Consider the following 14,887-nt stretch of genomic DNA (forward strand, 5'->3'; position numbering starts at 1 on the left):
CCCATCTTTATTACCATGTTTACACAACACTGTTAGTATTACTGGTGCAGCTTGCTAGTTTTATGACATTAAATGAAATAAGTGAAAAAAGTATGATTTTGCAAATAAACTATCCATATTTCCATTCCAAACAAAACACACAATCTATGAACATATTCATGTGAGGTAACTCTCTTTATGGTCACTTTTGATCCATTGAATGTGTCCTTGTTGTTAAATGTATTAATAAAAATCTTACTGAAATGTTTATATTAATACATTTTTTACTAAAGATGACCATCCACCAGACTGACCAAGGTCTGTAAAGCAGACCTATTACTGACCCAATGTGCCCTTCGCCCTCAGGATGTGCCAGAGTTTTGACCTCTGTCTGGTTTCTATTACTCTCTGGGGCAGTTTACTCTACAAATGAGTCACCTGCTGTCTGGGCCGTAGTCTGAGTGACCACTAAAGACTGATGGAGGGTTACAGGTGACAACAGGAAATGTTGTAATACTGTGGAAATTGCTACTCTTATCAACATTTTACATGGTAACAAGTGTTCATATATATATATGTGTGTATATATATATATATAAATAAATATATATATAAGAATATTGAATCTCACTGACATATGAGCAGAACAATGTGGTTCATATACCTCCGCTGCAGCAGATGACATCAATGTCGGGTGAATTTCCATTTGTTGGATAAAGAGTTCAAAGAAATTGTAGATGAACATCAACATATTTTTTTAATCACTGATTTATTGTTAATGCCATTGATCCTGGCCATTGTTTTAGATTACACTCCTGTGGTCGCAGACTGGTACCAGAGTTTCGAGGAGGACGCTGGCCTGATGCCAGCTAGGTGCATGCTGGGAGTCCGTGCAGGGGAGACACTCCGACGCCACCCTGCTGAGAGCCGATAGGATTACTGTTTACATTGAGCTCCATGGGAAACGGCTTCCATTGAGGGTGTGTGAGCTACAGTGTTAAGTCATACACACACACACACACACACACACACACACATAATAATCCCAGAGCCATTAACCGCTGCATGTGATGATGGATAGACTCTGTCTAATGAAGCATAATTGACTCCAGATGTGTGACTCAGCCGGTATGTTTACTAATGGTTCACTCACAAACAACAATAAAAATCCTTGTGTTTTCAGAGCAGATTGTGGATATCCTGGCATTGATAGCATCTTAGTTTAAAATGAATCTGGTGCAATATTCAAAACAACCTTAATATATGCAGAATATAAAAATTAACTATGTATTAACCTAATAACAAAATAATGAATTTGTAATGAATTTGTTTCTAACTGGAGTTGTATAGATTACTTGTAGAGTATTGTGATGTTTTTATCGGCTGTTTGGACTCTCATTCTGACGGCACCCATTCACTGCAGAGGATCCATTGGTGAGGAAGTGATGTAATGCTAAATGTCTACAAATCTGTTCTGATGAAGAAATAAACTTTTAGATGGCCTATGTAAATTGTAAGCAAATTTTCATTTCTGGGTTGACCTACAAATTTAGGCATGCAATTCATCTCACACTGTTTGTGCTAGACATGATTGACACCTCAAATTGTAGCTTGTGTTAGACGGTTAACTTTAAAAGTGATCAAACTTTAAAAAAAATTATATTAAAGACAATAAAATGTGCACCACCTAGCAACCACCCTTACTAACCACCTATAAACAACCTTGCAACATGTTAAAAACCACTGCACCCTAAAATTATGCCAGCGGGTTTTGCAAAGGCAAGCACCATCTTATTCAGATCATATAAAAATCTAGTAATTATCGTAATACCTCAAACGTATCTTCAGAACAACAGAGTTTTGTGAGACAATCCTTCTGAGCTGGATTAATGTGTTGCAGGAGATGCTGTACTTAATGCTAATGAAGGCGTTTTGTTTTGAGTGGATGAGTGGAGATTTGGAGATGTTTTTAATTTCCCACCCATGCAGCTCTGTCTAAAGTCTTTCACGTGTATCACTGACAGCAGAGAACAAAGACGTCTTATCTGCTGCAAAGAGAGTGTGGACTGTCTTTCTTTAACTCTCTCTGTCTCTCTTTTTCTCGCCATTCTCATTTTGCAACTGCTGCAGCGTGTCGGGCTTTTAGCATCCATCAATCAGCTGTCGCATGCCTCATGTCAACACTCCACTAATGGCAATGTCTTATGGGATTTTATGGCCAGAACAAAGTATCCAGAAAATGTTATCTCCTCAGGAATTTATGGGACATAATGAAAAAGTCAAATAAATACTTAGCAATCTGTCTTCAAACACGCACTTTAGTGCAAAATAACATGCAAAAAGAAAAGATGAACAGATACAGGTGGATGAAAACACATGCAATAAACTCGTTAAGGTTGCTGGTCTCTGACCTGCATTTGCTGATTATGGTATTTGTGTGTTTTAAAGGTTTTTGTTTTTTTTAAGCCACAATTTACATTCTATCATTACTAACTCACCCTCATGTTGTTCAAATCAGTATGTTGCTCTAATGTCAGAAATTTCATTTTGGGGTATTGACGATTATTGTGTTCCTTTATATTTCCTTTAAGGAAGTTTAACTTTAATGCTTCAGTCTATAGTATTTTATTTTTGGTATTTTAGCCACTGATTCAGTGAAGCTGAGAGATTTGCTGACATCATCATCTGTCAACAGTGCATAGATTTATTCTGGAGCAGACACTGAATGGAATGGGCCACACAGAGGATGACAGACGCTGAACCCTCACCTCTCCAGGTGACCTCAGGTTTGTGGATGTTATACCACCAGCAATGTTGAGTAAATATGGCATAGTTATTAACAGAACAATGAATTTAAAAAATTAAAAGTATACAAAACCGTTTTGATTATAAATACAGAAAGAATGTATTAAATAAGTTTAATTAATCTCTTAAATTCCATAATTATTTGGTCTGAGTGTGTTATTCTTCTGCCAACTGTTAATAGAATTTTGGTTTGTCAAGCATGAGCAACATTAGACTCGTGCAGGTTTTCCACTTGGATCTGAAGGGGGTCATCTTCAGACATAACTACTTTATCGTTTATCTAATTATAATAAATATTTATATCACTGTATAATTTTTTTTAAATTTAGTGTAGATTACAAAAAATATTAAATATTTTAACATTACATAATTAACATATGAAGGAGGCACCCCCCCCCATTTTTATTTATTTATTTATTTATTTATTTTGCTAGCTTAAATATATTATTTAAACTGTATTATTAATTTACATTTTATATATTGTGTATATTCTATAGAGTCAGTCATAGAAATTCTAATTAAAATTATCAAATTGTAAATGGACTTTCGTTATGTAAAAACATCCCAGTTCCAATTTATTCAGTGACCATTTCATCCTCGATGGGCACTCTCTGACTCCGCCTCCATGAAAACACCCAAAATTTGCTAAGATAAAAAATGTATATGGGTTTTGCAAGATTAATAACATTTTATATAAAAATAAAATATAGTGTTCATATTATTTTTGGGTTTGTAAATTAATTTCCCCGTCACTCCACTTATCTGTCTTATAACAACAGTGAGCTGTCACTTTAAATGACATATTAAGAAGTGACATCATTAACAATTCACATTAAATATAATTTGTCAAGCATAAGATATCCAAATGTTATCAACAAGGAAAAAAAAACATTTGATTTACTCAATTATAATAAAAAGATGTGTCAGGATGACTGTCAATGGGATTAACACCAGCTATTTCCACCGTGTTACCTTATATTCTCCCTATGAATATGCAAAGTTGTGTCATCTTTCCCTTTCACTCTTTCTTCAGCGGCTCTGTTTTTGGGAAACGAGGTAATGACAGAAGTGAGTCAAAGAGCCTAAAATCAGGGCAAGTACTAACACGACCCAATTTTGGTAGAGAAGATGCCCACTAATGCTGCACTCCTCCTGCGAGACGCTGAAATACAATTCTAGAGAGAGTCCCAGGACCCAGAGGAGATGATGTTTTCCTCTGTAACAAGCACTAAACACAGAACGCTAGGTTTAAATTTAATTGGATATTCCCAGTTTGAACAATGAGCTTGTAGGTCGAGATGTTTTGGTTCACTTATTCCTTGAAGGTGATAAATAGAATATGCAAAAATTTTCCCTTCGAGTAAACAGAGTAATGATGCTCAACAGCATCTGAAGGAGTGGGTGAAGAACTCAAACTCACCTCAAACTGAGACGGCAAACAAATGAAAGGTCAGTTCCAGTGAGCTTGTGAGGAAGACATACGTTTGATATGAACACTGGTAGAGATCAAGTTTTGTTGTTGCCATGATTTTAAACAACCCAATTAAAAAAATAAATAAATAAATAAATAAATAAATAAATTGGAACATTGGTCCCTGTTTACATCTAATGTATGTTAAAGTATCCTTACTTTTTGCTCAGGAAATCATCATATGTTGTCAGTAGGTCTTCACTTGTGCCTGAAACATCCCTATAAGAGCCTGAGAGAGCAACAAGCATTATATTTAGTTGAATTTACACTGATTGCTCTTCATACTCAAACACAGACCAGTCAGATCTTAAAACCCACAGTGTCCTCTTTCGTCAGTGTCTCCTTTACCTCAGCCCCCATTCTCTGGGATACACACACAATCCCACACACAGACACACACTCGGGGGGAGGGTTGGTCATACCCTTTGTCCTTCTGGTTACTGTACATATGAATGGATGCAGGCAGGGACAGGAACCCCTGAACTCATGAATGTGAATGCGGGTCTCACTGGTTATTAGAAGTGTGTATGTGTGTCTGTGCAGTAAGGAAATGAGCACTCTGTGGTCAGCTTTCCACATCCATTATATTACATTTGCAACCATAAACACTGCCAGTCAAAAGTTTTGACACACTTCACTGCATATTAAAATGATTTCTGAAAGAACATATATATATATATGAATGATCCTTCAGAAATCATTAGTTATCTTTTTAACATTATAAATGTTTAAAATGTCACTGTTGGTCAAATTGCTTTCAGAATAATGATTTCTTAAATAGATAAATAAATAATCTGAAACTTACCTCAAACTTTTGAATTGTAGTGTATATTTTCATCTGCATTACTTTATCACTATGATGACTTTACTAATATTTTAGGTAAAAAGGGATTAAAAAATCAGGTGTTCCTAGCTCAGAAAAGTGTTAGGTTGGATTCCCAAGGAATGCATGAGTGAATAATATATGGCCCTTCAGTGCAATGTAAGTTGATTTGGAGAAGAGTATCTGCCAAATACATAACTACTCATGTTAGTGAGTAGATGCGTCTAAACTTTTGACATATAAGTTCATATCCGGAAATGCAATTTTATATGTAAGATGTTGCATTCTCAAATTGTCGAATCCATGATATGTGTAGCTAAATTTATTAAATTTAATATGTGTTGGTTTTCAGACGTTGCCTAAATCATTCACATCATGGTGGTAAAGACGCCTCCGATCTGCCACCTGTCAGCACGTATAATGCAAACCTTATATCAGACCCCTCCTTCTCGAAATGCATCTACGTATGAAAAGATTTCCAGAGCAGTATGAATTTGTCTTCCTGTTAAGCTTTGCTACAAAACAACAATGACCAAGTTTCATGCTCTGTGCATGCACAAAATTACAGGCTGAGAGAATAGAGAGAGGCTTGTAGCATTGCTAGAGAAGACATCTGTTGAACAGGGGGACAGTCAGTGAATTGTGACACAGATGACAGTGGGCAGCCATGTGTTTGGACTCGGGATTACCTCATCACTAAAAGAAGGCAGAGACCCTTAAATCCCCCCCTCTCTCTGCTTTTCTCCCTCCCGCCTTCCTGGCTTTAATTATCACCCGTCTGTTGGATGGCCACTGTTCCTTTGTGGTTTCTCTCTCTATCTCTCCACCCTATTAAAAACCCTGTTTCACTGGTCTGTCACATTAACATTGTGTTAGAGATGTGACATTGACAGAGCAGTTAGCAGCACACTTTTAAACTAAACACAACACAGTAGTATCAGCAAAGAGTCACGCTAAAAAGTATAGTCCTACAGTTTTATAGGAAACAGGTTTGTGCAACATGTCATTTAATTATATATATATATATATATATATATATATATATATATATATATATATATATATATATATATATATATATAGCCTTTTTGTATTTTGTTAGATTTAATTCTTTTAAAGCAATTTATTTGTTATTTATTTTTATTTATTATTTGGCAGTTTAAACCATGGTTTACGAGTTGTACATATCTGAATCTACAAGTCTTGTTTGGTCAAATGTTTTAGTTTATCTCAACATTAGTAACAAAATAGTAGCCTCCAAGGAATAATTTTGCATGTTCAAACTGAATCATCCATGTGGATTAATCTTTCAAAGGCTGTCCAAGTCAGTGGAGGCTGGAGTCCCAGCGGGTGATGACTGTGCATGGAAGACTTAAGCCATAATGAGATCCCTAATAACAGCAGTAACCCTTCAGAGTAATATCCCTCCTGTGGATAACCAGAAATCACAGCTATTCCAGCCGTCTGTCTGTTTCTTCATCTTTTGTCCCATATGTCTACCTTTCTTTCGGTTTGTTTTGAGAACCAAGCATCTTCCTGATGTGTATTGATCATCTCACTACCCATTTCTCCTAACTTTCTCCCTCATCTGCTCTTAAAAAAGAGCATGAAATCCCCTGGTTTTACACATTAACAGTAGAGTGGTCACATGTTGGGTTTTTAATTTACATTATTTGCTATATTAAAGCCCCAATACTACTACTTTTTTAAGTCAAAAGCAGTTATGCAAGCTGAGTTTTTTTTTTTTTATTTTTTTTTATTTTTTTTGGTCACCAGTTTTGATGTAGCATGAGTTTAGGGTAATACACAAACATCTAGGTGTGCCAATAGGTTTTGCGTAGATGGTTTATTATGTTTATCTGATAAAAGAACAAAGGCATTTACATGACCTTTTTAATATTCATTCTCAAGTTATTAAAAATAATTGGTGTAAGTACCATACATGTGATAATACTCTGAAACAAGATTTCAAAGCTGTTCATCATGCTTTTGTGTTGCTTGAATTTTACAAGATTTTACATGATTAAACATGCATTTTAAAGGTCAACCGCACAACAGAATGACATGGGATAGTTGAACTAGTCAGAGAGTATGATATTAAGTTATAATGGCATGATTTATTAAACCTTACCCAGATAGAAAACTTGCAAAAATAATACTTAAAATTTATTTAAAAAACAAAACAACTAATATGCTAGATACTACAATATGCAACAGAACAGTGCATTAGGGTTTGTCACATAAAAATATTTGAACACTTTTGGACCTTTGGAGTGGTTTAAGATCCTAATTACTTATTTAATAAATGTAAACTATAAGATATCTGAATAATTTAACAGCTTTAATTGTTTTAAACGTTTTAATAAATCAGGCTTTAATCTACATCCAAAATGAAGATAAGCACAATGCAACTCATTTAGACAACTAAAAGCATTGGAAGGTCAAGGTTAGAGGCCAAACTGAGAAAGAAAGCTTTGGTAGTGTGTGGTCATGATCTCTGTGTTGAACCCGTTGACTAGCTCCATTGTAAGGCATCAGGGTGTGTGAGATGATACAGCTAGACAGCTGGAGGTGAATGCAAACACAGGGTCAGGCTTGCTGGCCTTGACCCAGCGTCAAAGAAAAAGAGTGTGACCTGTGCTCTCTCTTTAATATCGTGATTTGCTTGCTGTTTTCAGTCACAGATTTTGGGTTTTATGACACTATGCACTTAGAGGAAATTAGCGTTCAAAATCTCAAAATAAAACTAGGTAGAACCAACTATAATATTTTAGTATCAGGTGTTGCATTGTAAGACTTGATCTAAGTTAATCTATTAACAACCTTTGTCTTTTTTCTGTTAGCTGTTTAAAGGAAACAACATTAAGTTGCATTAAAATGATATAGTTAAATAGATGCAAAAATATAGGTCAGTTTAGTTTGCAGATGAAAGTGAGGAGAAAAACTACAAAGGACTTTCAGTACAGCGCTTGTCAAACAGGTGTGTTGTGTATAAAAAACACTTCCCAGAGCCAGAAACAGCCCTAAAACACATGGTCAGTTGTGTTGAATGAGTACATTGCCATGGTTATAAGACCAAGCAGTGCAGTAAATTGTAAGCAAAAGTTGATGAAATCTTAGAGTCTGTTAGAGAGTTAAGCTCCTTTCAACCCAGACAAAGATAAAACACATCCAGGGGCCCAAGGTCCATCTGATCTTCACCTGTGTTGAGTCTATTCAGAACCCTAAACCCCATTCTAACCTCTGTGACACTACAGGAATTTTAATAGAGATTCTGAGACTGACTAAAAGAATGAGATTTAGAGATTGTCCACTCTTTGATGTCTGTCTGTCTGTCAGCTGTTTTTCTCTTCAATTTAATATTTATCTTTCACTGCCTGTTGCTTTTAACTGTTTTTTTTTCTTCTCCTTAACAGCTCTGCAGCCTCAAAGCCCTCACCTTGTTCAGATAAATCCATATCATACAGAGATTAATTGAAAACAATAGAGGTCCTGTACATGGTTCTGGTCTTGTATGGATAAAACGCCTGCACACAGATTCAAAGACAATCTGAGGTGGGACAAGGGACTCTTTAAAACTCTTCTAGTTCTGTAATAACTAATTTGGATAAGAAAGTAAAGGAAAATATATTTAAATAATCTGAGAGAAATAAATTATTTGGGAAGAAAAATAAGATCCACAGATAAAATGAATGTGAAAAAGCTGCATTTTTATTGAGTTACATCAAGTACAGTTTTGTTCCCAAAGCAGTTTTCATTGTGCTATTTACACAGTGGTTTTGATTATAATACATTTTGCGAAGTTATTCAGATAACTTATTTACAGTATATAGCAGGAGTGGCGAACATCGGTTCTGGAGATCCACAGTCTTTAGAGCTCAGCTCCAACCTAATCTAAACAAGTTCTAAGAGTTACTAGAAAGCTACAGGCAAGTTTTAACCAATGTTGGAGCAAAACTCCACAAAACTGACCGACGTTGATCAGCCCTAGTATAAAGTTTTTATACAAATCAACAGTTGTTTGTGTTGTTGAGAAGAACAGTCACCATGTCAATGTATGAAATTTTCATTACTGTCATGTTCAAGGTAAAGTTGGGTGTAGCTCAGTGATCGGGTTTGGCCATTTTTTAATTAGAGCTCTCAGAAAACTCTTACTAGATTGCTTGGCTCACAAGTGCAAGTAAACCATGACTAGACCATGTTTGTTCAAATTGGCCAAATTTCAGTTAAAGCTTAAGGTTTACTTAACAGGATCCATTCTAAGCTTCAGTACATCTACACCAAAGTCATGACCTTGAGTGACGCTGGTTGAAAGCGGCGGATCTTTTTCTTCAGTGCTCTGGAAGCTTTGATGCGACAGGCTGCTGGCTCTGGGCGATGGTGTTGCTGAAGAGAAAAGCCTGCTGCTGTGGTCCCCACCGCAGCCTGAGCCCACACTAAACCACTTTCATCTTCCTCTTCTTCCTCCAACAGGTCCTCCTCATCCAGCGAGAGACTGCTGCCTGAGTCTGAGGCTGTCTGAGAGCCCTGACTGGACTCGCTGTCTCCAAAACGGTTTGTGGTGTAGTCGCTCATCTCTCCATCACTGCTTGCAGCGATAGTAGAGTGAAAGAGTGATGCACACTCTGCAGAGTACTCTGAAAACTCTGACTCACAACGAGGAGGGTAGCGGCTGGAGATTGGAGCTGCTGGATATCTAGATTCCAAGTAACTGAAGTAAGAGGAAGTGGAAAGTGAGTGGGGAAGGGCCTGTCGAGGACAACCCCACTGACCTGAACGAGGCCTGGCACTCACACTCCTTACCATGGCCCCCTTTCGAGAGTTTAACACCTCTTTGGATCTCTGGGTTTGGAGAGCTGGGGGTAAAGGGATCTCGGAGGAGGATGGCCATTTCCGAGAACTTTGTTTCTTTTTGGCTTGGTCTAGAAGAAGGTGCACTGGTTCTGGGGCTTTACGGGCCTTGGTGGACTTGGAGGTTTGGCTTTGTTGAAGGTGAGGGTTGTTCTGGATTAAGTGTGAGTTGAAAAGTCCATTACAACTGCAATCTGAGCAAGAGTTCAACTTGGACTCTTCCAGATTTGTTACTCTCCCTTTGCAAGAGCTGGACTGTTTTAAATCAGCTCGGGTTTTGGTGCAGAACTCCCGAGACACGTGTTTATGCTGCTGTTTCTTTGCTGAAGGCTTCTCAGAGCTCTTCTTTCTCAGTTTTACAGATTTCATTTTCTTGTCTGCCTGATGCACTTTTACCCTTTGAGTCCCTGCCGGAACAAACTGTGCATGGACAAATTCTGATTGAGGTTTGCCACCTTTATCACCAAAATAAGCTCTACCTTCTTCCCTTTTTAAGGTAAAACTTGATCTCCTCTCTACTGGCTTTGGGACCATAGATGGGTCCTTGGAAAACTGTCCACTCTCCTTTTCTGAGAGTCCATTCTCAGACTCAGTACCAGCCTTGCTTGAGGCAATCTTTATGGGAAAGTTATTATTGTGGAGATCCATGGAAGGTTTTGAGTGTGTGCCATGGCACAATGTCTTGACTTCAGTTGCTTCGGAATTGGGCTCCAGACCAGGTGCATTCCTCTGATGCTGATTGCTGTTTAGTGATGAAGATTTCTGTCCAGTCTCCAATGCATTTTCTAAGGGCATTGACATCTGCTGAAGGGATCCTAGCAGTTGGGGACCATTCAGCTGTCCGTAGGACATTTCTAGTGATCTGAGTGTTTGCTCCTGTGTACTGTTAACAGTGTCATTTCTTTTTATGCTAGACAGGTTCATCTTACTTGAGCTTCGCTGTAGTAGCTTGTTGATGTATCCAGCAGTCCTGGAATTTGTGGACCCTTCGTTTGTCTTTTGGGTTTCCTCTTGAAGACCCACTCCAGACATTTCAAAAAGTGCTACTGAATTTCCCTGTTCAGTGGTGCAACTAAAGATGGGGCTTTGTAAGGCCACAGCATGCAGTGGACTGGGATAACAGTACACTTCTGTCCCGTTGTTCGATACCAGGTTACTCTGGTATTTGAGGTCTACTGAGGGGTTTTGGAGGCTACCACAAGGGGTGGAGCTCTTCATATCAATGGATTTGAAGCAGCCAAAACCAGGTGCAATCATTCGGTCAAGGTCCCCTGAAAGAAAAACACAAAAAATGGCATCAAGATAATGTACTTTACATTCCAAAAGTTAAGTTAGTTATGACTTTAGTGCCTACAAAAAGATTCTGACCATATACCCATAGTTCTTTGTTAAAACTTTACCTAAATAACACATTTTTACACTTACCTGTGGAAACAGGTCGTTGTCTTGCTCTTTCAACTCGAGCTGATGTTGTTCGTATACAGCTGCTGCCAAGCTTCACTCCTGATCGTGGAGCATCGGACTGTGTAGTGCTCTCATCAGCAGAACAACGACGGGACACAGCGGTCTGCCTGGAACCACTATGACCATGTTGCACATATGAGGTTGGGAGATGAGGAAGCAGACTGGTTTGAGATGAGGAGGAAAGACTCTCGCTGTAGACGGAGGTGCATGAATTGGACAATGAGCCAGAACCACCATCACTGAGCTCATAGAACCCTGGGAGTAGAAATTGGCACTGTTAGAATTAATACAGAGTTCATTTTTGCAACAAAAAAAGCTTGACGCTGTCCTTAAGTTCAAAAAAATATTTGAAAAGCTTGTTGATTTTTAAAGATGATGTTTGCAATTTGTCACCGTCATGTCCAACACATTAAGGCCATTTAAACAAACAGTTTATAATTCCATTTGGTGTTGGCAAATGGAGCGGAAATTACAATTAGTGATATGTGAATGGGTATGTTTAGTCACCTGAACTGGGTCTGCTGTCACTCTCTAGGTGTTCAGTGGATGCTTTACACACATCCAGTTTCAGGTCATTGATCTGCTGATCTAGCTGCTGGAGATGAGTCTTCAATCCCACATCCTGTTTGCGCAGGCGTGTCTGCAGGTACAACACACATTCACAAATATTAGTATGCAAATAAATCACCTTCATAGAATGCATTATCACATACAATTTAATGCATCATCCAGTGTTTAGTACATTTATTAACCACATTTGCAGACTTGTATATAAACTCAGTATTCATGATACAAATACTAAGCTGAAAGAATTATAAAGTGCAATAAACTCCAACTTGGTCAAGCACAACATAACTAAGTCTGCTTTGTTATTCTTCATTCTGATACCAAACTAACCACAGGAGAACATGGAAAACTGGATGCTTCACAGACATTTAATGGCTGATATGACTCTTGCTGTTATACGACGTAGACAAGAGGAGAAAAGACAGAGAGAGGAGAAGCAAATAAAGAAGGAAAGAGGTTGACTATTAACTAGGCAAGGATAAAGGGTAGCCCGGGGGAAGTGCTGTAAGATTACTAATCTCTCTCCTGGTGAGGAACACAAACTATTGTGTAAACCAAATGTATAGGAACAAGAGGAAATGACGATGCCAAATACAGAAAATCTATAATAGTTGACTGTAAACCAGCTTTGCAAAGTACAGAGTCACACCTGTGCCAAACTCTCACAAAGCACAAATTTTAGTCTTCTTTGTACTTGCCGGTAAGTGAAAGAGAAGAATGATGAACACTAATCTGATTTTATCTGAGGGTATTACTGTAAAGTATGGTTGTGTGGATAAAGCAACCAGTTAAAACAAACCACTTAAACTGAGAAAATCCTTATTGATAATAGGGTTAATATTATGATGAAGGGTTTTTTAAACAAGGGGTTTGTTGTAGCTGGGTGCTGATATTTGAATGAATATGAAGGAAAACCTGCCAGATGTTTTCTCAGGTTTCATATATATGACTAATTAAGCCTTTCTTTTAAACATTGCAAAATAAAATCTTAATGCTGACATACATCAGCATTGGTGGAGCTCTTATTGTAGATGATATCCACTGTGCAATTTCCTTGTGCTTTGGTAAAAAGATGCCATTTCATGATTGATTTAAATAGTGTAAGAACACTACTGCCAGTCTCTAATATGTCTATAGACCACAGTCCCTTTGACCGTTGAGCTTTAGAAGGGTTCAACAAAAGTCCAAAAGGTTCAAACGTGCATCGGCTGCGGGGTCAAATCTGTGTCGCCAACCGGGCCACAGTTCCTCTGTTGCCATTCTCATTAAATTGGGTTAATCATCAGAAACGGACTGGCCCCCCTCAGAGCCCTTGATTTATGACCCCTCACTACATGACCCCCAGCTGAGCCTGTGATTCAGCACTGGATCCAATCATCAAGGGCACTGCCGAACCATGCACAAAATACACACACCAGTGAATCCTCACTACAGTAAGAGCATGTGAGAATGTAGGTTTTATGCAAAGATTCTCATTTGCTGCTGGAAAATCTACTTAATAATGTAAGAACGGACTAGAAAACATCTGGTAGATCTATCAATATCCATTCAGAATTATCACATCAGATCCATTGTGAAGATTTTTAAAAGAGGCATTTATGTATTTGACATGGTTCAGCTATAAATGAAAGGACAAACTGACTTCATGTCATTAGCATTTTTTTTTTTTTTTACTTGGCTGGTGTGAATAGTCATATGACTAGAGCTGTTTAATCCACTTCAGTTCTCTAAGATGATAGCTTTGTCAAAGCTCCATAAATGTAAGGCAAATAAAAAATGTAAAAGCATAATACAGATATTATATTTGATACATTAAATATTTAAATGGCCTATCACTGATTATTATTAATATGAATAAGTTTGCTTTAACTCAGATGTCAATGGTCAGAGCCCAAGTATGGACTGATTTACACGGTTTTATTATTAAATGCAAAGTACATTTAAATATGCATTTATACTTTAATACTTGTCTTGCCAAAGTGTTAGAAAAAAAATCAACTGAATACAATTGTCACCAAAATAAACAAACTTCATTCAACTTACCAGCTGTTGTTTGAGTAGAGTAAGTGTTGCCTCCATTCTCAGTTCCTCTGTGCTCACCTTCTCTTGTTTTGATGTCTCGGTGTCCTCTCTGTTCAGGGTCAGAGCCCAGTGCACCATGGCACTCTGTTTGTCCCGGAGGAAATGTAGCTCCTGCAGTCCAGCCAGCGCTGCGTGCAGCCTCTCTCCTGTCCTCCCTCGGCCCATTCCTTCTGCTGCCCTCAGCAAACCTGACCCAGGTATTTTTCTTCCCAACATTATAAGACGTGCTGTTTAGACATTTCCAGAGAGGCGAGGAAATAACGTGATCCGCTATATGACTGAGCTTGTTCAATGTGCGTACCAGTGTGAATCAACTACTACTGTGTTTGGAAGAAGCGCGTGAGTGTATACAGTACCTGTATAACCCCGCCCATCTCCGTGCTGACCGTGGAAAACCACGCCCCTCGCTGGCTGATTGGCGGACATTGTTTGAGGATGGTCAGTGAATTTGCCAATCTTGCTCTGGTAAATGTATGGGGTATGAATGTTAATGAGGTAACGTGATCAAACGCTCAAAGCGGTCGAGCAAGTAAGCAAGTTACTGAAGGTTCGCGTAAACGAATTAATATTTATGAGTTTATTTTAATAATTATTTTAATAATAAGTATTATTATTATTATTAATAATAATAATAATAATAATTATTATTATTATTAATAATAATAATTTATCTATTAATGTATTTACTATATATATATATATATATATATATATATATATATATATATATATATATATATATATATATATATATATACACATACATACATACATACATACATTAAAACCTGTTATTCCATTCTGAAATACTGGACACCATAAGCGCTTTTCTAGGGATTTGTTGG

The 14,887-nt window shown here is 37.6% G+C and overlaps 1 protein-coding gene across 2 annotated transcripts; it reads right to left on the reverse strand.

The window, feature by feature from the left end:
- Positions 1–8,767: 8,767 nt before the first annotated feature.
- LOC127969787 (dapper homolog 2) lies at positions 8,768–14,364 on the reverse strand. 2 transcript variants are annotated; one of them, XM_052571889.1, is made up of 4 exons: positions 14,061–14,364; positions 11,901–12,033; positions 11,355–11,648; positions 8,768–11,200 (listed from the first exon to the last, which is right to left on the reverse strand). In XM_052571889.1, exons 1-4 carry the CDS (start codon positions 14,256–14,258, stop codon positions 9,354–9,356), a joined length of 2,472 nt encoding a protein of 823 aa, XP_052427849.1. In that variant the 5' UTR covers positions 14,259–14,364; the 3' UTR covers positions 8,768–9,353. The 2 variants fall into 2 exon arrangements, with proteins under 2 accessions (XP_052427849.1, XP_052427848.1); XM_052571888.1 differs by having other exon boundaries at positions 14,004–14,364.
- Between the last annotated feature and the right edge of the window lie 523 nt (positions 14,365–14,887).

This window comes from Carassius gibelio, chromosome B13 (genome assembly GCF_023724105.1).
Source record: "Carassius gibelio isolate Cgi1373 ecotype wild population from Czech Republic chromosome B13, carGib1.2-hapl.c, whole genome shotgun sequence".
NCBI classification, from domain to species: domain Eukaryota; kingdom Metazoa; phylum Chordata; class Actinopteri; order Cypriniformes; family Cyprinidae; genus Carassius; species Carassius gibelio.

What these genes read in the sequence shown, in the direction of transcription:
- LOC127969787 (XM_052571888.1), bottom strand. Translation starts at nt 14,258, where the DNA reads ATGTTGGGAAGAAAAATACCTGGGTCAGGTTTGCTGAGGGCAGCAGAA. An exon ending in TGACAGCAGACCCAGTTCAG is followed by an intron (nt 11,649 to 11,900) that starts GTGACTAAACAT and finishes TTCTACTCCCAG; the next exon opens with GGTTCTATGAGCTCAGTGAT. An exon ending in ACAACGACCTGTTTCCACAG is followed by an intron (nt 11,201 to 11,354) that starts GTAAGTGTAAAA and finishes TTTTTCTTTCAG; the next exon opens with GGGACCTTGACCGAATGATT.